At 42.7% G+C, this 26,318-nt stretch overlaps 1 protein-coding gene across 3 annotated transcripts in view; it reads left to right on the top strand.

The window, feature by feature from the left end:
* The window catches only part of MTUS2 (microtubule associated scaffold protein 2), a 342,336-nt gene that overhangs the window by 180,950 nt on the left and 135,068 nt on the right, over nucleotides 1-26,318 (top strand). For all 3 annotated transcript variants that reach the window (XM_065896120.1, XM_065896121.1, XM_065896122.1), the window contains one exon: nucleotides 753-914. In XM_065896120.1, the coding sequence (XP_065752192.1) occupies nucleotides 753-914 (162 nt within the window). The remainder of the gene's footprint in view (nucleotides 1-752; nucleotides 915-26,318) is intronic.

Consider the following 26,318-nt stretch of genomic DNA (forward strand, 5'->3'; position numbering starts at 1 on the left):
GATTAGGCCACGGCCATTCCGGGCATTTAAATCTGACACAAATCCCAGGATGCCCTATCTTCAGAGCAGTCCATTGTAAACAAGCTGTCCTATAGACGCAGAGCCTGTTCTGTGTTGAATAGGAAACTGAAATGATGAATAAATACCTGCCTTTGCAGTAGACTGGACTCTAATGCAAGGTCCTCTTAGTTTGATGAGGCCTCAGCTTTTCAGACGAAAAGCTTCATGAGTTTCAAAGGGATTCTCTGTCTCCATATTCTCACCCATCTACCTTCATCCCAAGCCTCTTCTTCTCAAGGTAAAATCAGCTGGGTTTCAGGGAGCACCGAATACACTTCCTGGACCACTGGTGCACATGTGCATTCCTACTCTCGTCTCCCCTGGGTCACTCACACTGTTTCTCACTGTTGCTCATCCTCTGTGAGTCACAACATAAATGCTTACCATATGCGTCTGCAACTACACATCCACACAAGCAAATTGTGTGTGCATGAGCACACGTGTAAAATCTTCAGAGAAGTGAGGCTGCTCTTGGCTTTTGTGGAGCCCCTGGCATGGGGATTTGAATGACAGACTTCCCTGCGGTGGCAAAAGGGAGCTGTTTTCCACATCTGGTCCCAGAGAAATGGTTTTCAAGGCCACTCACTAGGAGTCGGGTCAAGTTCTAAAGCAGGTGGCAGCGGTAGGATGGTCGGCAGTGGCACACGGCAAGGGGGTCCATCCATTTTTCATGAACTTGTATGCTTCCACAGGTTCAACCTTTGGGACTGAAGACCAGCCGGCTCTGAAGGCAGCTCTGCCTTCCAAAGACACACCCAAAGGGGCTGCCCGGGTGGCCCCTCCAGCATCCTCCAGTGTGACAACACCTCGCAGGAGTTTGCTTCCGGCGCCAAAATCCACGACCACACCGGCGGGTAAGACTTGCGCTGTGGAGAAGCTCCGCAGTGGAGAGCCTCTTCTGCACTAAAGTCTTTTGCAAGTCCTTGGGTAAATCAGTTGTTTAGATGGGATGACAGATGAGTTTCAGATGGCATTTAAAATTAACAATAATAATACTACCACAATTTTCAAGGCACTTCCATATATTCCTATGTTTAAATTCTCACAACTCCCTCTCACTCCTCTCTGTGACTGGTAACCCATCAGACCACACAGTTTTCATTGCAAAGAAAAAAGGATCAAGCTGTTTTAGGCAAATTTGGTTCAGGGAAGCAGGCGCTGGTGAAATCACTGGAAGGCCAGTAGGAGTGAGCTGCAGACTGTGCCCCCGGGAGTGGGTCCCTGATCCCTGGGGGCAACTGCTGCCTCTACAGGGATTCAGGGGCTCCATCCCCCTGCTGGTCCCAGGCCCGCACCACCCATGCTGTAATGCAGGGATCAGCGGCTACCGCAGAAAGCCTTGCTCCCGAGCTCACGCCGTGTCTGCTCTATCCAGACCAGCAAAGCCGACGCCCCGAGCCCTGCGTCTCCACACCCAGGAAGCTAGTGAGGGACACAGGGAGTTCAGCTGACGCAAAGGTGTGACAAATGAAGGTGCTGGTCAGCAGCCCGGTGCGGCCCCCGCCCCGCCTCCTCCTCCCAGATCGCAAGCGTGCACGTTTGCCCGCGGGATGTCCAAGCAACCCGCCAAGCATGTGGCTTAGCTTTCCATCTTCCGCGCTGTAGGAAGACACACTAAGAGGAAGGAAGCTTGGATGTTGAGCCTGAATGCACAGTAGATGGCTCACCCGTGTGGCCATTCATTGCTCCAGGTTATTCTTCTGTGCTCTTGCACTTATGTCCAGTGCATATACATATACACGCAGATGGGCTTGCGTGAGTTCCTAAAAGTAAGATTGGATTGTACCCATTTTTCTACATGTTACTTTCCTTACTCAGAGTATGTCATAGAGCTGCCCTCAAGTCAGTGTACGGCTCATTTTTCAATGGCTGCCTGGTGTGGATATACCATGATCTATTGAACCATTCCCCCACTGGTGGACATTCACTTTGTAACTGGTGTTTGCTGCTATAAACAATGCTGCAGTACGTGTCCTTGGTGGCATTCTTCCTACAGTATTGATCCCCAGCAGTGGGATGGCTGTGTTTGATGCATTAATAGATATGATTAGATTCCTTTTCAAAGAGGCTGCAGTGCTTCACCTTTCCACCCATATCCCTGCTAAGAATAGATAGCATTTAAAAATTTTTTTGTCCATTTGGTGGAAGTGTTATTTTAAATTTGCATTTCCCTGACCACTTGCCCTTCAATGGAGTACCACCTTGTAATCCCCTTTGGTAAGACTTAAATTGACTTGTTTGGTTTTGCTCTTCCTCAGTGGAGGAAAAGCTCCTGGGGAGTGACTTGTCCATTTTATTGAGTGCAGTATCCCCGCTGCTGCAGTGTCCCCAGTGACTGACACGCAGTGGCTATTTAGCATCTATTTGTTAATGGTTGGATACATCAACGAATCAATGAATGAATGTCACACGGCCTTTGACTCTTGGTTCCAGTTTAACAGTTTGGCCTTGGTTTAAATAGAAAATAACTAGACAAGCCTGCACTGAGTTAAAATACAGTTGTTGAATCAATCCTGTAGACCAGTGTTTGTCAAATTTCAGTGCATCAGAATCCCCTAAAGTTGTTGTTAAAACACTGATTACTGGGCCTCATCCTAGCATCTCATTAGTAGGTCTGAGGTGGGGCCTGAGAATTTGCACTTCTAATGATTCCCAGGTGGCGCCTCAGATCCTGCTGGTCTAGAGGTCACACTTGTGAAACCACTGTTACAGAAAAATGGACTAGGAATTTGAACAGACAGTTCTTAGAAAAAGAAATGCGCGTAGCTCCTAGCCATATGAAAAGATAATCAGCGTCGCTCATAATAAGAAAAACATAAAGTAAAACTGCAATAGACTATAGTATCTTACCTGTGAGATGGGCAAACATCCAGATGTTTGAAAACATACACTGTCGTGAATCTGCAGGAAAAGAGGCATTCTCGTACGTGTACTGGCTGGAATATAAAATAGCTCAACTCCTATGAAAGGAAATGGGCAATATCTAATAATAAAATCACATGTGCATTTTTTCTTTGACTTAGCAGTCCCACCTCCAGAAATCTTTCCCAAAGGTAGACTGGCAAAAGCAGAATGCACAAAGTGATTCATTGCAGTGCTATTTGAAATGGCAAAATACTGAAACAACTCAGCTGTCCATCCATAGGGGACCAGCTGAATGGATTGTCATACATCCATGGAATAAGAAGACTTATTCCAGGTGACTTTAAAAGAGTAATTTGGTTGTTCCGCCCTAATAATATGTACTCTGTGTTCAAAAAGAGTTGCAAAAAAAATCTTAAACTGTTTTTAGTAATTACATTATTGGTGGTAGCGTGGCTGTTGCGATTCCAAATCTGCTGTTATTCTGAATGTGTGTATTATGGGAAAAATAGGATATGGGCATTATGGGATAAAGTATGAACTTATCTGAAATTTATCATTAAACAGTATTGCCGGGCTTCCCTGGTGGCGCAGTGGTTGGGAGTCTGCCTGCTGATGCAGGGGACACGGGTTTGTGCCCCGGTCCGGGAAGATTCCCCATGCCGCAGAGCGGCTGGGCCCCTGAGCCATGGCCGCTGGGCCTGCGCGTCCGGAGCCTGTACTCCACAACGGTGAGAGGCCACAACAGTGAGAGGCCCGTGTACCGCAAAAAAAAAAAGTATTGCCAGCTCTGTCTACTGAAAAGTTATAAACAGTGACTAGACCAATAGCATAGAGTACCCCCAGTGCCCAGACTGATCTCTCAATACATTTTGCATTAACAGGAGATAAGGGTCTTTGAAGAAATGGCTGGTTCCAGGTTTAGGGCAGGAACTGTAGACCCCAGAACAGACAGCCAAGAGGAATTCAAAGACTACTAGGATTCTATCAACTCAAGAGTCAGACTGAATAAGCTCCTACTGGAAGAAAGAGAGAGAGACGGAGAGAGGGAGGGAAGGAGGGGAGAGGGAGGGAGGGAGGCAGGGAGAGGAAGGAAGGAAGGAAGGAAGGAGGGAGGGAGGGAGGGAGGAAGGAAGGAAGGAAGGAAGGGATTGAATTATTAGTAAGATTCATAATTGCAGTAGAATAATATTCATCAAATGAAAATATATGTGTATCCATGAGGTCATAATGATCCAAAATAAAATAAAAACTAGTCACTTTGGTTGATGCTAAGAAACTGTTTTTGAAATTTGGTAAAGAAAGAAAAGAATAAAATATTTTAGCCACTTCTCCTATTCAGTCTGTATCTCATGATAACCAAATAGTTGGTGAGGGGAAAGTTCTCTTTTAGTGTTTAAAAGCATTCTAGTTAATAAATAAGGTATGATAGAATATCACCTTTTCAAAGCTTTAGTGAATCAGTAGGTAAAGGCAATGATCATCAATGGAAAGGGAAAACCAGACGTTTCGAACTAAACTGATACACAACATTACATGTGAATTAGTCTTGGGGGAAAAATGAATCTGCCCTAGCCTTTAGATTTACTAATTTACTAGAAGTAGAAAGGACAAAGAAGCATATTAAATAACACCATGGGAATAAAATCAACCAACCAGACTGAAAAACTCTATAAAACAAACCATCCAACTTACTCAACAGTAGAAACAACAACAAAAATTGCCAAAAAAAAAGGCAGATAAACAAACATTCTGGGAGGGGGACAAAGGATATAGAGGGGGAACCTGTAGATTATAAAAAAACTTAGACTTATCATCCAGTTGCAAAGTACGGATCTTGTTTTGTATCCCAATTCAAACATACACACCAAAAAAAATTTTTTTTAAAGATAACTGAGGAAATGTGAACCAACATTGGCTCTTAGATGACATTAAGAAACTATTATTCTGAGTATGATGGTAGTATTTGTGGTTATGTTTTTGTTTCTGTTTAATCGAAGTCTAGTTGCTTTACAATGTTGTGTTAATTTCAGGTGTACAGCAAAGTGATTCATTTGTACATATACATATATTCTATTCTTTTTCAGATTCTTTTCCTTTAGAGGTTATTACAAAATACTGAGTAGAGTTCCCTGTGCTATACAGTAGGTCCTTGTTGGTTGCCTGTTTTATATATAGTAGTGTGTGTATGCTAATCCCGAACTCCTCATTTATCCCTCCCTGTGGGTGTGTTTTCTTAAAAAGCCGTCTTTTAGAAACGCACAAATATGAAGTGATACGCTTTCTGGGATTTGCTTCAGAATAACCCAGGATGGTGGCACGTGGAGTCAACATGTTACAGAAGATGAAACATGGGTATTGCTTGTTGTTGAAGTTGGGTGATAGAATACATAGTTAATTAGACTAGTCTCTCTGCTTCAGTACATGTTTAAAGTGTTCCATTGAAAACTGTGCAGAGAGAGTGGCTGTTTTAGCTGTTTTAGTGGAGGTAGAGCTAAATGGAAATAAGGTATTTCAGGTGTGAAGAATAGAGGGCAAGGCAGCAACGGCGTTTAAGACCATAAACATTTCATTATTTTTTCAAATACTTCTGCTCTGTAGAGGATTTTGGAAAGCCATGTGATCCTGATAACAAGAATTCTCTTCCACTTTGTATTACTTTATAAAACACTTTAATGTGCTAAATATGATTTGGTCCTCACAAAAACCTAGAGTGGTGGACAAGGAAAGTATTATTTTGCAGATGGGAAATCAAGATTCAGAGGTGAAATGACTTGCCCCGAGTCATGTGGTGGCATCAGGAAATCACATAGGTTGTGTATGTGTCCTGTGCTTTTTCCACAATAATATAAACATCCAGCTGTGGAGTATAAGAATTCCATCTGTGGTCCCCCATTACCATTAGATTTCACATGTGTGAACTGGGGATGGTGGTAAACAGAAATGGTACACAGGATTCCTTGCCTCAGGCCAGGCTCTCCTTGAGACGTCTTGGTTAGAATTTGGTTGGTGATGCCGCGAAAAATAGGTGTTTAACCAGAGGGAAGAGAGGGGAAGGAATGATACTGTGTGAGGAGGGATTGCACCTTCATGGGGGGTAAGGGATGTTCCCGGCAGAGAAAGGGTCACCATGATGTTACCAGTTTCCATGCCGAGTGCTCAGAAAGTACTTGTGACTTGGGCAGGTTGTTACATAATGAAGCAATAGACCAGTTCCTGAGGACAAGTGAGAGTCCTGCCTTTCCCCGTGTCCTAGAACAGGCTCCAGCAGATGCTCGGAGACTCCCACCTGTTTCACATCCCTTATGCAACTGCCCCGAGGTCAGCTTCTTAGGCTCTGATGGCAAATTCCACAGGCCCCGCCTGGTAGAAACAGTTGGCAGCTGCCCCCAGTCACGTCTCTCTTTTCCTTCTCTCTCTCCCCCAGTTTTTCCTCTCTGTAACTGTGAGCTCTGCCAGCCTTGCTCTGTTACTTGCAGCCTCCTTCTCCAGGGTCCGCAGGGGTGGGAGTGGGGGGAAGAGGGGGCAGCCCCAGACTCTGGTGGACTGGGTGAGACAGGCAGTGGACAGAGCTCCCGAGCCTTACTCGAGGTCTGCTCGGAAGCCTATTTCAATGACACCCTAAGGCTCTGTGTTCGACTTTTCCAAAGACATAAAACTTCTTAGATATTTTCCCATCATTGACATAAGGAGGAGGTGCTAGGGTTTTGTTTTTTAAGATTTATTTTTTGGATGTGGACCATTTTTAAAGCCTTTATTGAATTTGTTACAATATTGCTTCTGTTTTCTATGTTTTGGTTTTTTGGCCGTGAGACATGTGGGATCTTAGCCCTCCGACCGGGGATTGAACCTGCACCCCCTGCATTGGAAGGCATTGGACTGCCAAGGATGTCCCAAGGGTGTTTTAGAACGAGGATTAAGCACCACCCTTTACTAGACGGAGGACCCCAGACCAGCCACTGTGTAGACTATGGCTGTGACCCCTGTGACACGCAGTCATCAGGGGAAGGCATGGATTGGGAAAATGAAGCAGAAAGCTCCCTTGATAGATTTCAGGATGTTCTCTTCTAACTTTCATCCCACTCCAACACCTAATTTAACAACAAGTATAAAATTGTGGTTAAAAGATAAATTTTATTACCGAATTTTAGGTTTGCATTTGTTCCACTGCTATGAATTTTTCATTTAAATAAAATCTAGTTCCTACTACCAAATCAGCTTTCACATCACCTTGTTCTGTCATCAGGCTAATTAAAAAGCAGAAGGCAAGCATGCAAATTACAGTTAAATTCCAAATAATTGTATTTCTTGGGACTGTGAGGTGTTTGGGTTATTTTAATTACTTAGGTAACACCAACCCTTGTTTTAAGGGCATGCTGTTGGAAACATTTCTAAACTGTGATGCTTTGCTTGTTTCCCTTGGTGATTCCAGGTGACTTGGATTCAAGAATAATTAGAACAGTCCTTAACCTTGAGGGGCTCAAAATAAGGTAAACAGATTTGTACACTGATAATTAGAGTGAGAGCAAGAGATCTATAATCTTATCAACTGGCTGCCAGTTAATTCTAGCAGACCAGGAATTCAGTAAGATGGATTAAGAAACAAATGACCTGAAAAAGTTTAAATTAAATATAATAGGCTTTTAAAATTATTTAATCACTTTCTATTTATTATTTGTTTAATCATTTTCTAATTTATGTGTTATGTTTTCACTTTCTGATTTCAGAAAAGATACAAGGCAGCATGTAGTAAAGGGCACAGAATAATAGAGATACAAGGATAAAAATCCAAATAATAAAAAAGAGAAGAGCCTGATAAAACTGGGCTCAGAGCTTCCTGACTGCAAGGGCAAAAGAAGAAACACAATCAGGGGATAAAAAAAAAAAGAGTGTGCCACTTTATCAGAAGAGAGAAACTTATTTTTTAGCACAAATGTGTAAAATTTTAACTCTCTGAATTAAAAAAAATTATATTGAACAACATAATGGACAGTAATTTTAATTGTATAGTTTAAACATATCTTTTCTGATAGGAAAATAATTGGATAATATTTTAAAATTTTGGAATAGGGAAGGCCTTTCTAAACATGATGTGAAACCTGGAAACCTTTAAAAAATGATAGATTTAACTACATACAAATTTTAAATTGTCTGCAATAAAGGACATCCTAGAGGTCAGAAGGATGATAAACTGAATGAAAATGCTTCAACAAAGTGTTATTATGAAAATCAATAGAAAAAGTACAACTTCATTTGAAAAGTAGGTAAAATATATGAATGGGTGACTTATACAATAGAAGTACAAAGAGGTCAGTGGCCATAAACGTATGAAGAGATGTTCGAATTCACTAATGACTAAATACGTTCAGTTTTTTCCATAAGATACCATCTTTTTCATATCGGATTAGAAAAAATAAAAAGGTTTATTACAGCCGGTGTTGGTAAGAACATGGCAAGAAAACACTCTTGTAGCATTAGTGGGAATGTAAATTGGGACAGTCTTTTGGAGGGCAGTTTGTTAATATCTATGAAAATGTAACTGTCTTTGACGTGTAACCCAGTATTTCTACATCTGGGACTCTCTTTTACAAAAATACTTGCTCAAGCAGCAATGATGTATGTATAGGAACATTCTTTGCAACACTGATTATAATACTAAACAATTAGAAACAATCTAAATATCCATCAGTATGGACATATTTAAATAGGTTACAATGTACATCCATTCAATAGACGCTTATTTAGTTATTGAAAAGATTGAGCTAGATCGATATGAATTATTCAGAAACTGTCCATAATGCATTGTTAAAGCAAGAAAAGCTGCAGAACATGATCCCATTTTTTCAAAACCCGAAATGAAAATAAATCTTTTTTTAACGTATACCTTTTTGTATATTTATAGGAAAAAGGTGGAAAGTATCATTTAAATAGTTAATAGCTATTATCAGTGTGGTGTCCAATTGGAGAAAAGTTGTGATTAGGAAAAAGAACTTTCATTTTTAAGTTTTGTATTCCTTCTATAGTTAGAATTTTTCCAAATGTTTCAGTTTTTACAATGAAATACATAAAAACAACTCAGTAAAAAATGGGATAATAATTTGCTCCCAGAAAAATGCATGAAGAATATAGAAAAAAATGAAACAATAAAATATCTCATAATCTCAGTCCATGAATAGCTACTAATAATATATGTTGGCATATTTCCTTTCACTCTTTTTTCTAAACAGGTATGGATTTTTTTCCCCATAATTGAGCTGATGCTTTATAGATACTTCTGTACCTTGCTTTTCCACTTAACATTATATCCTAAGCATTTTCCAATGTCATGATAAACGTGAAAATTTAACTTTTAGTCCTGTCGTAATAACTTCATATTGATTTACCCCAATTTGTAGGACTCTTTATCCCTTGTTCAGCATTTAGGTTGTTTGCAGTGTTTCATTACCACAAAACAAGGAATTGCAATAAGCTTATTTTGCAAAAACCTATTTTGCTGGGGTTGTCCAGACTACCCTCAGGCTTGATGATTTCCCTAGAAGTACTCACAGGACTCAGAATTGTTATATTCATCATTACAGTTTGTGAAAGTGGAAGAATCCAGAGTAAAAAGTCAAAGGAAGAAAGCTCACGGGGCGAAGTTCAGAGAAAACCAGACACCGGGTCCCAAGGGTCCCCTCCCAGTGGAGTCATACAGGTGTGCTTAATTCCTTCAGCAACGATATGCAACAGCACATCACCTGAGTCTGGCTGTCCAGAGCTTTTATTATGGGTCAGTTACATTGGCATATAGCACCTGCTGGACTGTCTAGGCAATCTGGTACCATGTGACCCAAGACCTCAGGTAGGCAGAACGCTTTCCTCAGTCAGAACATGCCAGAAGCTCAGCTTCCAGGAGCTGGCCAAAGGCCAGCCAGGAAAACAAGCCCTTCCTGGGAATGGGCAGGGCTTGAGCAATGCAGGGTGTTTTTATGATGGATTCCTAAAGGCAGAAATATGGAGTCACATTGAAATACGGCTTTACAAATAACACAGACATATTTTGTAGCTATTTCTTATAGCCATAAATCAACTAAATCAAGGAAACAATATTAAATGAGTTGTTTGGAGAGAGATTTTTCTGGAGCTAAAGTGCCATCTAGGAGTACATCCTTTATGAAATTTAACTCTATAATCGAGAGTTTAGAGGACCCTTAGAAGGAAATGATTGGCATGTGTTTTCAGCTGTCCCTCTAAAGTAAGAGTTGTCTTAGTTCAGTTTATGATGGCAAATAAGTCAATATTAATTTGTCTTAAGTGTAATATTCTATGTTGGATAATTGGAAGGATGCTTAAATGTTTTAGATATCAGGAATATAAATAACAAAACCATTTTGTTCAGGTCTTTTCCTTTTTTCTTTTCTTCTTTTCAAAGATACGTTTACTGAGCATTCTCTGTGTACCATGCAGTATGCTTGGGGATTTCTATATTCTACCTAATCTAGCTCTAGAGGAAACTGGGGTTTAGAGAAATTAAGTAAAGCCCCTCCCACCCAGGGTCATACAGCTTCTGTGCAGCAGGACGTGGATCAAGCTGATCTGTCCGACTTTAAAAGGCACATACGTAACCTTTGTGCTGTGCTGCTTACAGATTCTTACACAGATGGAGGCCAGTTAGTTACGTTTTATTGAAATAACTATCATTGAAAAATACAGCTTAGAGGTTGAATCTTCTTTCTGGGACAATGCTAGTTACTGCACATACAGCGCCCAGAACCCCTATAATAATTCTGTATTCTGTCCATGCCCCTCTTTCCCCAGGTTTCCAGACATAGGTTGAGAACTAATGCACTGTGCTAAGCATGATCCACTCCTGTAGTATCATCTTCCTGTAAGTTAATAACGATCATTGCCTTCTTATTTATTTATTTATTTGGCCACACCCCTCGGCTTGTGGGACTTTAGTTCCCCGACCGACCAGGGATTGAACCCATGCCCCCCGCAGTGGAAGCGCGGAGTCCTAACTACTGGACTGCCAGGGAATTCCCTTTATTTATTTATTATTATTATTTTTTTATTGCCTTTTTTTTTTTTGTGGTACGCGGGCCTCTCACTGTTGTGGCCTCTCCCATTGCGGAGCACAGGCTCAGTGGCCATGGCTCACGGGCCCAGCCGCTCCGCGGCATGTGGGATCTTCCCAGACCAGGGCATGAACCCGCATCCCCTGCATCGGCAGGCGGACTCTCAACCACTGGGCCACCAGGGAAGCCCCATTGCCTTCTTGACATCAGTGTGACGACAAAGGAAAGTGCCGTGGATTTAGTGCTAATGGTTTAAAAAAAAGTACTGAACATCCTCTCTGTGACTGTGTAAAGGGAAGAATTCTAGAAACATAACCTTGATCTTTTGGTGACTCTTTTTCTCAGAATTGTCATGAAAAGTTGTTCTGTTGTTCGTATGTCAAATACAAAATTTCACCAGGGTTTTGATCCGTATAGTTTTACACAAATAATCAGGCTTTACCAATTGACTTTTCCAACTGGTTTTCAGTTGTTGTAGCAAAAGGGAAAATATTTTCAGTTGAAGTATTGATCTGGTGATAGACTACTTCTAGGTCAATATGCCTTCTGGCACTGTCATGTTGACATGATGTATAACAGAAAATAAAATTCCTTTAATCATACTAAGCTGTAGAAGGATTTCCCATGGTTATATAGAAGATGAACAGCTGATGTCTTATTGTTTGGGTTCCTCTCGCCCTAAGGAAAATATTCTCTAGAAGTAATGAGGCTGTTATTTTATGGGCTACAGAAACTCCACTTGTATCATAAAACTTAATTTTACTTCTTGAACAGGGGATTATTATTTCTGCATTAAATTCCACAAGTTTAGGTATTTCTGGGCATACTATAATTTAAAAAGTCAAGTAGCTTGTCAACACCACCAGAATGTGTTTACCGAGTACTTTAAGGGGCAGGCTTCTGGAAACAGCTGCTCCAGCACGTTCTCCCCTGCCTCTCTTCAGTTTGGCCAAGCATCATCTCCCCTCTCTGGGCACATCTTCAATGAAGAGATTGAGTAAGAGCTTGCTGAAATAAAATATTCTGCTCTAGGAAAGGACAGGACAGGTAAAGGGATCACTTTGCCACTGGAATCTTGGGTCTGGATGGTTTGAGAGGTTCTCCTTGCCATAGCGTATGCACTTTTAACATAAACAGCTCTAAGAGCCTATCATTTTTCTGACAGTGAGGGAATCATGGCACCTCACAATGTGGAAGCCCGCGTTGACCCGGGAGTGGGACCTGAAGGAGGCAAGTTCAGAGCAGTTAGGCTGTGCTGGGCTTTTCAGTGCAGATGGTGTTATCACTTGGTGTTGGCTGTGTTCTCCCTGAGGTTGGGTTCCCGTGGCTAGCCCAACTTTAGCTCATTTGTCATTGTGAAGCCAAAGGGGAACCTGCAATGGGTTGGGGATAGAGGAGAGTAGAAGTGTTAGAAAGAACTTTTGTGGGAGAAAAATCGATACATTTGAGACCCATTCCTTTGCATGAGGTCATAGAGACAGGAAAATATGGCGGGATGATGGAGTGACTGTCCATTTCATCGTTCAGAGGGTGGCATTCATGGGTGTCCTGGAAGGTCTGTTTGCTGTTCTTTCTGGCCAGCAGTGGGGAGGTTCCTCGCAGCGGCCAGGAGGTGCTGTGAGTCACACGCTGTGACCCCAGGGTCCAGCTCAGTCACCCCGGGGAGTGACGGGCATCCCACGGATGTTACAGGGCACCTTCTTTGAGTTGAGCTCCGTGCTGGATGCTTGGGGAAATCATGATGAATGAGACAGAAACAGTCTCTGTTGCTACAGAGCCCATGGTGTAACAGGAGAGAGGAACATAAATCTTGTACTTGCACACGTAATTGTTTAATTACAGTTATGCTTGAGTGCACAGCAGAGGCGTATCGTACAGACCTACTGTAGTGCGCAAAAAGCGCGTAGGCAGAGACCTGACGGGTCAGTCGAAGTTGCCAGAGAGAATTTATAAAATGCCGTGACCCTCCTTGCTGTTAGGCCCCCTGCAGGCTGGTGTGAAACCTTTTATTGTGTGGTGGCCCCTCCAAGGTAAGGCACAAAATCCTAGCTCTCACTTAAGAGTATATGCACGTACTGCATCTCAGAGGTTACACGCCTGGTATTTTGCCCACTCTGCTTGTCAGCCTCAAAGAGCTATGGGAGCTGGTCCAGAAGTAATTAATGCAAATGGTCCTGGAGAGCCGGTTTTCCATTGTGATTTCTGACATTTATATGCTTCAGAACTCTGCCTCCTGTACTATAAATGCATTGTTATGCAAAGTGCTACCATGATGTAGCCCCATCTCTTAGCCTGATGATCATGGAACTTTTAATTACATGTCAGTGTTTAAAACTTTCCAATTCGTTCCAGATTTATATGTTTTACTAGCTACCTTACACTGATGAAATACCAAATACTAAGTACTGTCTTCGGGCAGGGATGGGGGGAGCTAGAATAAATGCAAATGTAATAAGAAAGAGACAAATGCCAGCCATCCGTTTTCTAAGATAAGTGGCAAAGAATAACACGTTTCTTGGACATTGCAGAGTCTTCATATTGTCCGTCTTTAATCCATCAATCAGCATATTTGTGTTGAGAACTGCTTTGGGCCCCAAAGCAGTCTCACTGCTAGGAGTCTAAAGCCCATGCTGAAAATGAGAAGCCTGCACACGACCACCAGATGCAGGACCCTGAAATACAGAGTCCCCCAGCCTAGCAGTAGCTCTGATTGTTGAACAGTCCACATGGCAGGTAGATGGGGAATGAATGAAAGCCGAATGCCTCACTCATTAAGTATATGCAGCTTTAAGTGATGTGACAGTACCACGCTGTGTGTCCGAGCTGGGACAATGAGATAAATATTAAACAGGACAAACAGATGTGATGGTTCATTGAAGAGCAACTATAATAATAATAATAATAGCCAGCATTTATTGAGTGCTTACTGTATGCTTAGTCGTACCCACCATTTCATTTCATCCTCACTTAAAAACCTTATGATGTGTAGGTACTATTCTTAAGACTATTTTATAGATTAGGAAACTGGGGATTAGAGAGATCAAGTAGTTTTCCCAGGATAACAAAACGAGATTTACGGGTTGGGTGTAAGTAAGCCCCGGCATCCATCGGCAAAGCCCGTACTTGCACCCGGTGCCGGTGCCCTTTCTGTAGCCCTGACAGTGACGGGCCTCTTCACACAGCTGCTGTGACCAACATCACCCAGCAGAGAACCCACCGGCTTGGGCTGCCAGCCTGCAGTGCTTCTGTGCCCATGACCTGGGAAAATATAACAGCAAGGTTACAGGACCCTTTTCTTATTCATTGGCTACATCTTTTTAGGTTTAAGAAAACAAAGATACCTTGGACATATTTCTGTCTCCACATGATTTTTGTTCCAATGAGTGGAATAACTTTTTAGTAAGCCACTGTTAGTTGAGAGTTTCTATGACACAGACTTCGGATGGCAGAGGAGACAGGGAGTGAGCTTTGAAGTTAGACCCAGCAACAGCTGAGTGACTTTAATTCAGTTACTTGACTTCTCTAACCTTTGATTCCTTGTTGGAAAAAGAAGAATGTGTAATTTTTGTCACCCTGATTCAGGAATGATTTAATACACTAGCACTGCACTTATAATCCATAGGTTCTAAACAAATATTTATAATAATTAAGTTAATATTGTTAATAAGTACCATGTTTGTAGGTGCCTGGCAGTATGCTAAGCATTTTTAATATTTGCCTGGTGCAGCTGGAGATCGTAGAGGGCTAGAGACCAGGAAGCTGGGACTCGAGCAAACCCTCACGTCTCATACCCCACCCTGCTGCCCCTGAACGTGCTGTACCTTTGCACACGGTCCCACGCCGGTTGTGTCCTGTCCTTCTTGGTGATTGTCCTGCATAGTTCACACCTCAGCTCAAACATCACATTCTTCGGTGAAGCCCTACCTGACTCTTCCTCTGAGCTCCCTGAGAAATCTTCAGCCAGACCACTGGGCTGGCACCTGATGCATCGTCTTGTCACTACTTAGGTACATGTCCCACTAGTTAGTGAATTTCTGGACATAAAGGATTTTGTCTTTCACCTTGGACTCTCCAACAGCTAACACCCCATCAAGTATGGTGGACCCACCCAATAAATACATGATGAACAAATGAATAAGGGAATGCTTTGGATTTTTCAAGGAATGAATAGTTCAGAAAATAAGAAAGGGATGATGCAGCCTTTGGAATAAAACTACAGGGAACTAACGTGTGGGCACTTATTTAATACTAAGTAGACCATATTTATATGGGGAAAACGTTAGCTGTGAAAAGCACAATTTTATTGTGTTCTTGAATTAATGTGAAAGTAAATTATTGGATGGAATGAGGCAAATAATCCCAGACCATTTCTTTCATTTGGGCTTACCTTAACTAAAACTGCCACAATGAATAAAGCCCCAGTGTCTATTTGGGTAGTTTCAAAAATACAAAGTACTTTTTGCACCACGACTTACTTATTCTCATTTTCTCAGTGCCTAATAGATCACGCAGTGTCTTCATTCCCCAGAACTAGATTATTTTCCACCCACAGATCCATCATAGGCAGAGCTTTACTTATTTTTCTTCTAAGAGTGTGTAAGGTGATTTCTCATTACTCACTTAGGATGTGCCTGTTTATTAGGTGGGGAGAGAGAGGTACTGCAGAAGAAATGAAAAAGAGAAAGAAAATAACAGGAGGTTTCAAAATATCAGGAATTTACCTAATCTCAAGGTTGACTTCATTTTCCACAAAGGAAGAACATGATTAGTTAGTAATGATAACCAGCTCTATTTATTTACAAATATGTACTGAGTGGGCGATTTTCATGTGATGCATTGTCTAATGGGGAACACGGACAGGTGAAGGGCTTTCAACCTATAGTGCAATAAGCTTGTAGCCACAGAGCATATTAGCAGTATCCAGAGACCTCTAGGTTGAGGTCTGGAGGATGAGTTGGAGCAGAGTTCACTGGAGAGAAGAGAAGGTAGGAGGTGGTGTGCAGTTCTGCAAGAGAAGTGACAGTGATCTGAATTAAGGAGTTGCAGTGACTACGAAAAAAAGAGGTGGACTAAATTTAAGAGAGATACAAGATGTGTGTTTCATAGGATTTGGCATCTTATTGCATATAAGAAGTAAGAATGAGGGAGGGGATAAGGATGCGATCAACATTACTGGCTCAGGCAAAAGACACATCTACCGGAACAGCGAAAATAGGACTGAGAGGAAGTTTCGTTAGGTGACAGAGTTCATTGTTGGGAATACTGAGTGTCATGTGCACCAGGAGAGATCCAAAAAGAGATATTTATATATAGGTTGTATATATAAATATACACACACAAATAATAGGAGTTCCATAAAAACAAAACAGAGAAATCAGAGGGGAGGAAATCATCAAAGCAACCTTTCAAGAAAATTTCCCAGAACTGTAGGACTAGAAGAGCCTGCCAGATGCCCAGCATAATGAATGAAAAAAGACCCACACAAGGCACATCACGAAATTTCACAACACTGGGGAAAAAAAGAGGTACCAAGAGAGTAAACAGATCACATACAAAAGGTTAAAATTTAGAGTGGCATTGGAGTTCTCAGTATTAAACCTGGAAGCTAAGAGAGAAGTGCCTTCACAGTTCTGGGGGAAATGATTGCCACATCGGAATTCTATGTGAAGCCAAACAGTCAACTGTAAGAAGAAATTTTCAGCCATGGAAGTTGTCAAATAATTTATTTCTCATGTACATTTCTCTGGAAACTCAAAAAAAAAAAGTACTCTACTGAAATAAGGAAGCAGACCAAGAAAAAGGAATACATGAGAGGTCCAGGAAAAAGGGATCCAGTATGGGAAAGAGACAAAGGTATTACGCAGAATGATGACGAAGGGAGATTCTGGGATGACAGCTGTGCAACAGTGCAAGAAGTTATGAGTCCAGAAGAAAATGGAGAATTGAAGCCTCCGGGGAAACAAAAATGAAACCTTTTACATAATTGTGAGAGGGGAGTTGTGACTGATAAAGAGTTCTGGGGAGAATTAGCAAAATGCATAGATATAAACAATCTAAACAAACAACAACCAAGGCAACTATTAAATCCAAGGAAAACAAAAAGTCATACAAGTAAGGAAATTGCTCAGTTGTGAATAATATTTATGTAATTGTAACAAAATGAACAATGAATTTTGACTTAAAAGTTATCATACACCTGTATTGAAGAGGGAGGTAGTGCCTATAGAGAGAAAATTTGTCATTTTCTGTCGTAGAGAGCTATTAAAATGTCTAAAATGTAAGTATCAAGAACTAGTAGTATATGGGACATCCCTGGTGGCACAGTGGTTAATAATCCACCTGCCAGTGCAGGGAACACGGGTTTGATCCCTGGCGCGGGAAGATCCCACATGCTGTGGAGCAACTGGGCCCGTGCGCCACAACTACTAAGCCTGCGCTCTAGAGCCTGTGAGCCACAACTACTGAGCCCGCGTGCCAGAACTACTGAAGCCCACATGCCTAGAGCCTGTGCTCCATAACAAGAGAAGCCACCGCAACGAGAAGCCCACGCACTGCAATGAAGAGTAACCCCCGCTTGCCACAACTAGAGAAAGCCCTCACGCAGCAACGAAGACCCAGTGCAGCCAAAAATAAATAAATAAAATGAATAAACTTATTTAAAAAAAACTAGCAGTATAGACATGTTACTTATGTGTATGGAGATAAATACTAGGAAAAACAGCTTAAAAAGTTGAAAGTGATGATTATGAATTGGGCATATGGAGGGTGGGACAAGATACTGCTCTTTTTTGTTTTGCCACGTGGAATAATCTTTTAGAAAGGTACAGATGTAGAACTATGATTTTAAAAAAATAGGTTAAAAAAAAGAATGCAAAAGATGAAAAGAAAACAATAGGAGAATTGCTGGACTGGGTTGTGGCCGCAGTTACGGCTATCGACTGTAAACTTGGTGCCTTCATCTGTGTTGTCGTGTGCTCAGCTGGACTAGGGGAGGGTGACAGCTGGGTTAAGGGAGGGTTGGATTCTGCAGACGGTTGTGACCAAGTGCTTCTGCTGCCTCTGTGATATTAGAGCAAGAGTGTAGACGAGGATAGTAGAGGTGAAGGACACTGGGGGCAACTTCAGGTTGGATAAGAAAGGAGGCAAAGACAGGAGGAGCCTGCCAGTTTGGGGTAAAGGGATTTGTTGTCTAGATTCATGAACTGATGGAGTGGCAGTAACACAGCTGGAGGATACAAGGTTGTGCTCAGAAGGTGTGGTGTGTGATTTTCAGAGGTGAAGTTCTAGGTGATGACACGGTCCAGGGTGATACCCAGGTGTCCTGATTAAAGGTGCCTGGCAAGAGTAGCAAATGTCTAAGTACTGAAAGGCTGGGATGTCAGATGAGTTATGCAGGGGTCATCGAAGTTTACCCGGATGGTGGCAGGACCTGGGGTAAGAGGAAGACCACGCCTAAGGGTAAGTGAGGGACGGTGACTATAATGGAGGTGACAGCAGGGAGCAGTGTTACAACACATGAGCCAGAAGTTTGGAACCTCAAGGGGAAAGGAGTTTCACGCGAGCATGGGGCCTTCAAGTTCTGCTGTGGTATTGGATAGTTTGAAAGAAATCTCCTGACTTGAAGATAAGTTGGATGAGCAGGATGGGGACCATTTGAGAAGCTTTTCTCTGGAAGTTTAAGGATGGAAGTGGGAGAGGGAGGTTATTTACCAAAGGAGTAAGTCGTTCCACACAGTGCAGACTGAGTGAAAGAGAGGAACGTTGGGGCCAGGGATGGAAAGAATGCTGGGATTCATTGACCTCCAGCTTTAGAGAACAAATAGCTTGAGCATTCCCTGGTCTCCTGGTCACACCCCCAAACAGAAGACCTTCAGCATCTATGTTCCCCTGCTCCGAGCATTCTCCCCCATACACCCTCCTGCTTCCCTTTAAACCTTCCTGTGGAGTCAGACTCACCTGGATTCATTGTGTTTCGTACTGCAGGCAGGCAGTAGGGCTCATTACGTTCAGGACGCACCGCGGCCTTTGTGGGGCAGTGAAATGCGAGCTAAAATGAGGGCAGCGAGGCGCAAGTTTAGATCTTGCTTAGCCTCCTCCTGGTAAGTGGGGACATGTCTCTACGTCCACACCTTCCGTTTCTTCATTTACAAAGTAGTAATACCAATAGTAACACCAACAGAGATGAGAGAGGGTTAAAGTGAGGTGATATACATAGAAGCAACTGCGGGGTGCTGCCCAGCATTTATAAATGCTTGTGATAATAAACACGCTCCTTGAAACGTGACTTCCGTGACAGCTCTCACCTTCTCTTTCACTGGGACAGTGCTTGGTGCCTACTTGGTGCTTAATAGTGCGTGAATAAGAATATACTTGGGGGATTACAAAGCTTTTAAACAGATATAATATTTTCCCCCCAAACCCACTTCTTCATTCTTTTATCCTTACCTTTTCAAAACAATCTTCAGAATTAAATCATCCCTGCTTTTATCCCAGGAAGTAATTAGGTCTCTGTTGTGAGTCTGATTTTTTTGTAGGTCTCTATCTGAGGACAGAGACTTCCTTTATTTTACTTTAAATTTCCAGCTACAAGGTCTGCCCTCGTGCATGCAATAAATGGAGTTGACATGGAATGAACCTTAAACAGGTTAAATCCAGCATTTTCTCGAGTGTATTCAGATTGCTCCCTCATTAACTCCATTCTCCACCAACATCAGATATTCCTGTTGATTTTTTTTAAAAGCAGCTAAAACCTGTTTCCTTCTTTTATCCCTGCAAGCCCTCCTGAATCCTCTCTTACGCACTCTGTCTCTCATTTATACCTCATCCAGGTTCCTCTTTTATTTGATGTATTCGTATCTAGATAACATTTCCTTTCTTCATCCTATTCAACCCCTATAAATCTTCCCTTGACATGTTCCCTCATTCTGTTTGTCTCATAGGTGACATCAGAATCCCTACTTCCTGATGACATCGTTCATTTTTTCCTTATCACCTCCTCCAGTTCCCTTCCTGATGCTCATAGCACTCATTGTTGCCACGCTGACCTTTCATTTTTCTTCTTGTTCCCCTTCATCTTCCTAACATGGCTTTTCATGTTGTCTGGGTGGGGTCTGTAGGTCTGGGGGAAGAATTAGCCCCGTTACCTGTGCTTTCACAGGTGGATGGAGTGAGAAGGTTAGACGGTTGGGGGATAAAGTCAGTTATTGTGCATATTTCTTTATCCTTTTTTTCTTATCTTTTCTTACTTCTACCAAGATTGATTTGCAGGGATTTGTGGCCTATTGTGGGTGAGGTTAAGAGCCTCTGCAAATTCCCTTTGATTTTTTTTTGATGTGCGTATTGCGTTTTATAAAAAAAAGTATATAGCATTCTTCTAACCGTTATCTTAAATTGAAATTTTCTTTCCATTTTGATGTGCTCAGTGAGGATCCTGACTTAGCCATTGACATTTGTCATCATTTTTTTTTTTTTTTTTTTTTGCGGTACGCGGGCCTCTCACTGCTGTGTCCTCTCCTGTTGCGGAGCACAGGCTCCAGACGCGCAGGCTCAGCGGCCATGGCTCACGGGCCCAGCCGCTCCGTGGCATGTGGGATCTTCCCGGACTGGGGCACGAACCCGCGTCCCCTGCATCGGCAGGCGGACTCCCAACCACTGCGCCACCAGGAAGCCCGTCATATTTTTTTAAGAGGACAGCCTCGTGCTCATCCATCGCTCCTGATTGGGCAGCTTTAGTCACATTCTCACGGCTCCCACACAGGTGGGCTTGGCGTTAAGCATCGTGACGAACAGGTTGTAATAAAACACAAGGTGGGTCTTGGAATAAAACACAAACACTTGTCAGAATCACTCAGATCACCGTGGAAGACCTTGTCCGCATGAGAAGCTGAGCTCGCATGCTACTCTTCCCTCTTCCAAGGAGCTCTGTACGCTTTGCCAGGGAGCACCTTCCAACTTAGGCCTTAGGGCGGCGTTCTGCTGCTCTATTTATGGTGAAACGCTTTAGGGCCATTTGGATGTGTAGGGATTGTCTGGAAATGGGTGACCACCATCTGTGACCATGTTTCAAATGAAACTCTATGACTCCTTCTCTGAGACCAGAGTGAGGCTGGCATTTCTTTCCCCACCTGCCACCTTCTTCCTTCCACCCCAGAAGCTCCGATGATACGGCTCTGGGTCTTGTATATACACATTCGTTTATATAGCTCTGAATCTCAGCCTGTGTAAGGTACACAAGGAGTAGTTTTGGCCAATATACAGCCCCATGAGAGATGAGTGTGTATATGTATTCATTAAGCAGCTATTTCCACTGGCTGGCATCCTGTAATTCAGGTCTTGTTTGGTTGCAAGTTACAGAAACCCAATTCAAACTGCCTTAGCAAAAAAGAAAGCAAAAGATCAGAGAGATTTTGGCTCATGCTCATATAACTGAAAAGTTCAGGAGATGATGCTAATGTAAGGTGAGGCTGTACACGGTACTTAAACAAGGTCATCATCAATGTTTTCCAGCTCTTGGCCCTTCTTTCCCCTTGGTTAGCTTCTTGTTCACAAAGGCTCTCCCCTTTGGTCAAAGATGGTCAAAGGCAGTTCAGATTTACGTCCCACCAGCCTAGGTATCTATCAGAAAAAGAATTCTTTTCTAGTAATTCCAGCAAAATTTTCAAGGTAGGGTTCTCATTATCCCAGGTTGGATTTTTTTATTCCTAAGCCAAGATGCTCTGTCACACTGGTGTGATGCAGAGCTCTGATTGGCCAGGCCTAGGTCACATGCCCACCTCCAGATCCAGGCAGGTCAGCCCCACCCAACCACATGGACCAAGAGCAGGGAAGGGTCGGTTCCCCAAAGGTCAGCAATGGGTTCAGTAAATAGAAGCTGGTCAGGCCAGATAAGAGACATCCATCCACTAGAGGCATACAGTCTATGCTGGGTGAAAGAAAACAGGGAAAGCTGAATGGGCTCTGAGGAAAGACTGCTATTCAAGAGGCGTTGATGAAATTAGGAAAAGCTTCATAAATAAGTGACAGGGATTCAGGGTGCTAATATAGGCCAAGTACTGAGTACCTTTTTGGTGAACAAAAAGAGTTTCTTCATTTTTTCATTCAGGTAGACAGAGAAGGTGTGATAGGCTGAATAATGGCCCCCAAATACGTCCATGTACTAGTCACTGGAACCTATGAATGTTACGTTGCATGGCCACAGGGACTTTGCTGATGCGATTAAGTTAAGGCTCTTGAGATGGGGACAGCGTGCTGAGTGATCCAGATAGACCCAGTGTAATCACAAGGGTCCTTATAAGAGGAAGGAGGGAGGAGTTGGAGGAGAAGGAGATGTAATGCTGGAAGCAGAGCCCGGAGTGAAGTGCCTTGAAGGTGGAGGAAGGACCACAGCCGAGGAAGACTGGAAGCGGAAAAAGGCAAGGAAGCGGATTCTCCACCAGAACCTCCAGAAGGAACCAGCCCTGCTACTTGACAGTAGCCCAGTGAGACTGATTTCATACTTCTGACAACCCCCCACCCCAGAGCTGTAAGAGAATAAATGTGTGTTGTTTTCAACCACCGAGATCATGGTAGTTTGTTCCAGTGGCAAACCAGTAACCCATACAGAAGGGCCTAAGAGAGGGGATGAGCTGAATTTGAGGATGATGAGGTGGGCCAAGCAGCTGAGGGAGAGACTGAGCCCTCCAGACTACGAGACAGCACAGTGGGAGCACAGAGCATCGTAGGGGACCACGGTGTCGCAGCAGGGGACACGCAGCAGAGGAAGTGCGACCCTGGAGCTTGCTTGTTCCACAACACAGAATTGGGGCTTCCTACTGAAGACCAGGGAAAGCTTTGGAAAGCTTTTATTTTATTTATTTATTTTTGCTGTGTTGGGTCTTTGCTTCTGTGCGAGGGCCTTCTCCAGCCACGGCGAGTGGGGGCCACCCTTCATCGCAGTGCGCGGGCCTCCCATTATCACGGCCCCTCCCGTTGCGGAGCACAGGCTCCAGATGCGCAGGCCCAGCAGTTGTGGCTCATGGGCCCAGTTGCTCCGCGGCATGTGGGATCCTCCCAGACCAGGGCTCAAACCCGTGTCCCCTGCATTAGCAGGCAGACTCTCAACCACTGCGCCACCAGGGAAGCCCCTGGAAAGCGTTTCAAAGTAAAATCACGTAATTTGAAAGGTCATTCTGGCAGCTGTAAGGAGGGTGAATTGACTAAAGATGAATGTGAGACACAGACTGAGAAATCACTTAGGAGACTTTCCTAGTTGTCCCAGCAAGAAATGAGGAGGACTTAGCTACGGGACACCGGGAGGGTGGATAAAGGGGCAGAATTAGAGAGACTTAGTAACCGATTAGATTTGGGAGGATGAGGCCGAGGACTCACTAGCTTCTGGTCTCAGTGACTAGGGGGACAGGTGGCCAGGAAAGCAGATATTGGAAGAGGAGTGGATTGGAGAGGAAGATAATTAGCTCCGTTTAGGGTGTGATGATCTGGTCACCCAGTAGGTAAGTGGTCATGTCTAGTTGACACCTTGAAACGGGTCTGGATCTCAGGAGAGGTGTCTGGGCCCATCTGGATTGGAAATAACAGATTTCTATAGTCATCAGTGGGTATAATTCAGTGGTATAAGCATGCTGAATGGACAGGCTCATCCAGAAGAGTGGCCTGGAGAAGGTCGAGGCAGAATCCTGGGGCAGCTTTACTAGGCGTAGGGAAAGGACTAAGGGAGAGTGGCCAGAGGGGCAGCAGGAAAACCGTGAGACCAAAACTGGCATTGCTAGGTACTCTGGGATCTTAACAGAGTAAAACGAAAGCTGACGGTATACTCAAAAAACATTTAAGCTGAGTCCAGATTGCAAGAAAACTAAAAGAACAACTGTAAGTCTTGACTAATTGCCTTAATTTTCTGTGCCATCAAGAGCCCCAGAACCACATGGGATTCTCCAGGCAGCACTCTGTTCCCAGGGGGAAGGGTCGTGAAACTTCCGCTCAAAGTTATTCTTGTAGAATTGGTTGCACTAGGCTGGTTTCCTTCCTTATCCTTTCAGAGAGCTGATAAATTATTTTCATTTTGGTTTTGGTTTCATGCCTTTTATTTTTTATTATAAAAGTAATGTGTGTGCTCATGATTAAAAGTGGAGATAATGCAGAAGCATATAAAATAAAAAGTAAAATTCCCTTGATCCTGCTTCTCAGAAGTAACCATTATTAAAAACATTTAAAAACTAGTAAATGAAAAAAAAACTAGTAAATGGCCTTTCAGTTATTTTTATATATTTACAACTATAATACAGGTAACATTTTTGCGTCATAAAAATGGGATAATACCGTGCATACTCTTCAACAGCTAGCTTTTTAATTTATTTCTCATGGACGTCTTTCCATGCCAGTATAATACAGAACAACCTCATTCTTTTTAATGGTGGCATAGTGCTACATCATATGGTTATACAGTAGTTTATTTAATCATTCCCCTGTGTGCATTTTTGGTTATTTATACATCTCTATTGTTGTGAATAATGTATGAAATGTCTTTAAATGTACATCTTTTCACACTTGTAGAAGTATTCCAAAGAGAGATCTGTAGAAGCAGAATTGCTGGGTCAAGTCTATCAATGTTTAAATTTTTGATGGAAGCTGCCAGATATCACTCCATGAAGGCTGGATGGAAACTATTGAGACTCTGAATAAATACTTACGTTTAGTTACCCCTTAAAGTGTTGTGTTTAGCACACACTTTGGCCTTTAACTCTTCCCTTCTGAGTTCCTAGGAGTCTGGCTGACTTTCTGTGTTCGTTGAAACCTAAAATCTGAGCAGAGGGAGGCAATAGAAGAGTGAGATGATCCATAAGTGGGATACTCTGCAGAGTGGGCGTGGCTTCAGTGGAGTGGAGTCAGGGCTGGGCTTTCAGGACCCCGCCGGTCCAGCCTTCTGTAACCCCCAAATGCCTGGACATGGCCTGCCTTGAAAAGAGCCCGGTAGGAGATGGGCGGACAGTGGGGCATAGACTGAATGGCCACGCTGTCCGGGGCAGGGTGTGTCCTCTGCTTGAAGTTTATGTCCTAGTGGGTAAGGTGGACAGTAAACAAACAGATGTGTGGATGTTTTGGGCGGTGACAAGTGCTGTGAAGAAGAATGAAGCAGGTGAGGGGCAGAGTGGCAGGTGGCAGGAGGGCTGTTTTACCTGGAGTGTCAGGCACAGTCTCCCTGAAGATTGCCATCTGTGCAGAGACCTGAATGAGCAGATGAGTGAACCAAGCCTAAGGTCTCGGGGAAGCATATTCCACGCAGAAGGAGCTCAAGCTAACGTGACCAGAATGGGAGGAAGTACAACAAGTCTGAGCACCAGCAAGGCTGGCAGTGTGGCTGGAGTGTGTGAGCAGGTGCAGAGGGGTGTGTGTGTGTGTGTGTGTGTGTGTGTGTATTAGCTAGGGTTCTCCAGAGACACAGAACCAGTAGGAGATACATACGTACATACATAGCATATTTTATATAGGAAAATAATATATATTTATGTATTAATACATTTATAATACAGAATATCCTATTATATTTATTATGAATAACATATATACTATTACATATATACTTTATGTAATATATTTTAATATATAATTATAAATATATAAATATATTTTTAAAATATATATTTTAATATATTTATAAATATATATATATATATATAAAAATTATATATTTTAAATATGTAATTATGTCTATACATATACTCATATATAGTATATATATAATTATAGAATATAGTATAGAGTACATATATAGTATAGTATAGTATATATTATATATATTATAGAATATAGAATACATATATATAAAAAGAGATTTATTGTGAGGAATTGGCTCATATGATTATGGAGGCTGAGAAGTCTCAAGACATGCAGTCAGTGAGCCCATGGTGTAGGTTCCAGTCCAAGGGCAGGAGAAGACTGATGTCCCAGATCAACCAGTCAGGTAGCTGAAGTTCCTTCTTACCCAACCTTCTGTTCTACTCAGGCCTTCAACAGATAGTATGAGGCCCCCTCACACTGGGGAGAACAGTCTGCTTTACTCAGTCTACCAGTTCAAATGTTACTCTCATCTAGAATAAGGTATGACCAAATGTCTGGGCAACCGTAGCCCCATCAGGTTGACACATAAAATGAACTCGCACAGGTGTCTGATGTAGCCTAGGGACCAGCAGTTCTGGGCTCTGCTGTTCATTGGCCCACAGTCAGTCAGTGAGCCCTTGAAATATGACCAGTGCTGGACACTGAAGTGATGTTCAGCATGTTGGTTTAAATAAAACATATTATTACAGGTAGTTGCACTGGACTTTGTACATTTTACATGTTGTTGGT

Source organism: Phocoena phocoena, chromosome 18 (assembly GCF_963924675.1).
Source record: "Phocoena phocoena chromosome 18, mPhoPho1.1, whole genome shotgun sequence".
Classification (NCBI taxonomy): domain Eukaryota; kingdom Metazoa; phylum Chordata; class Mammalia; order Artiodactyla; family Phocoenidae; genus Phocoena; species Phocoena phocoena.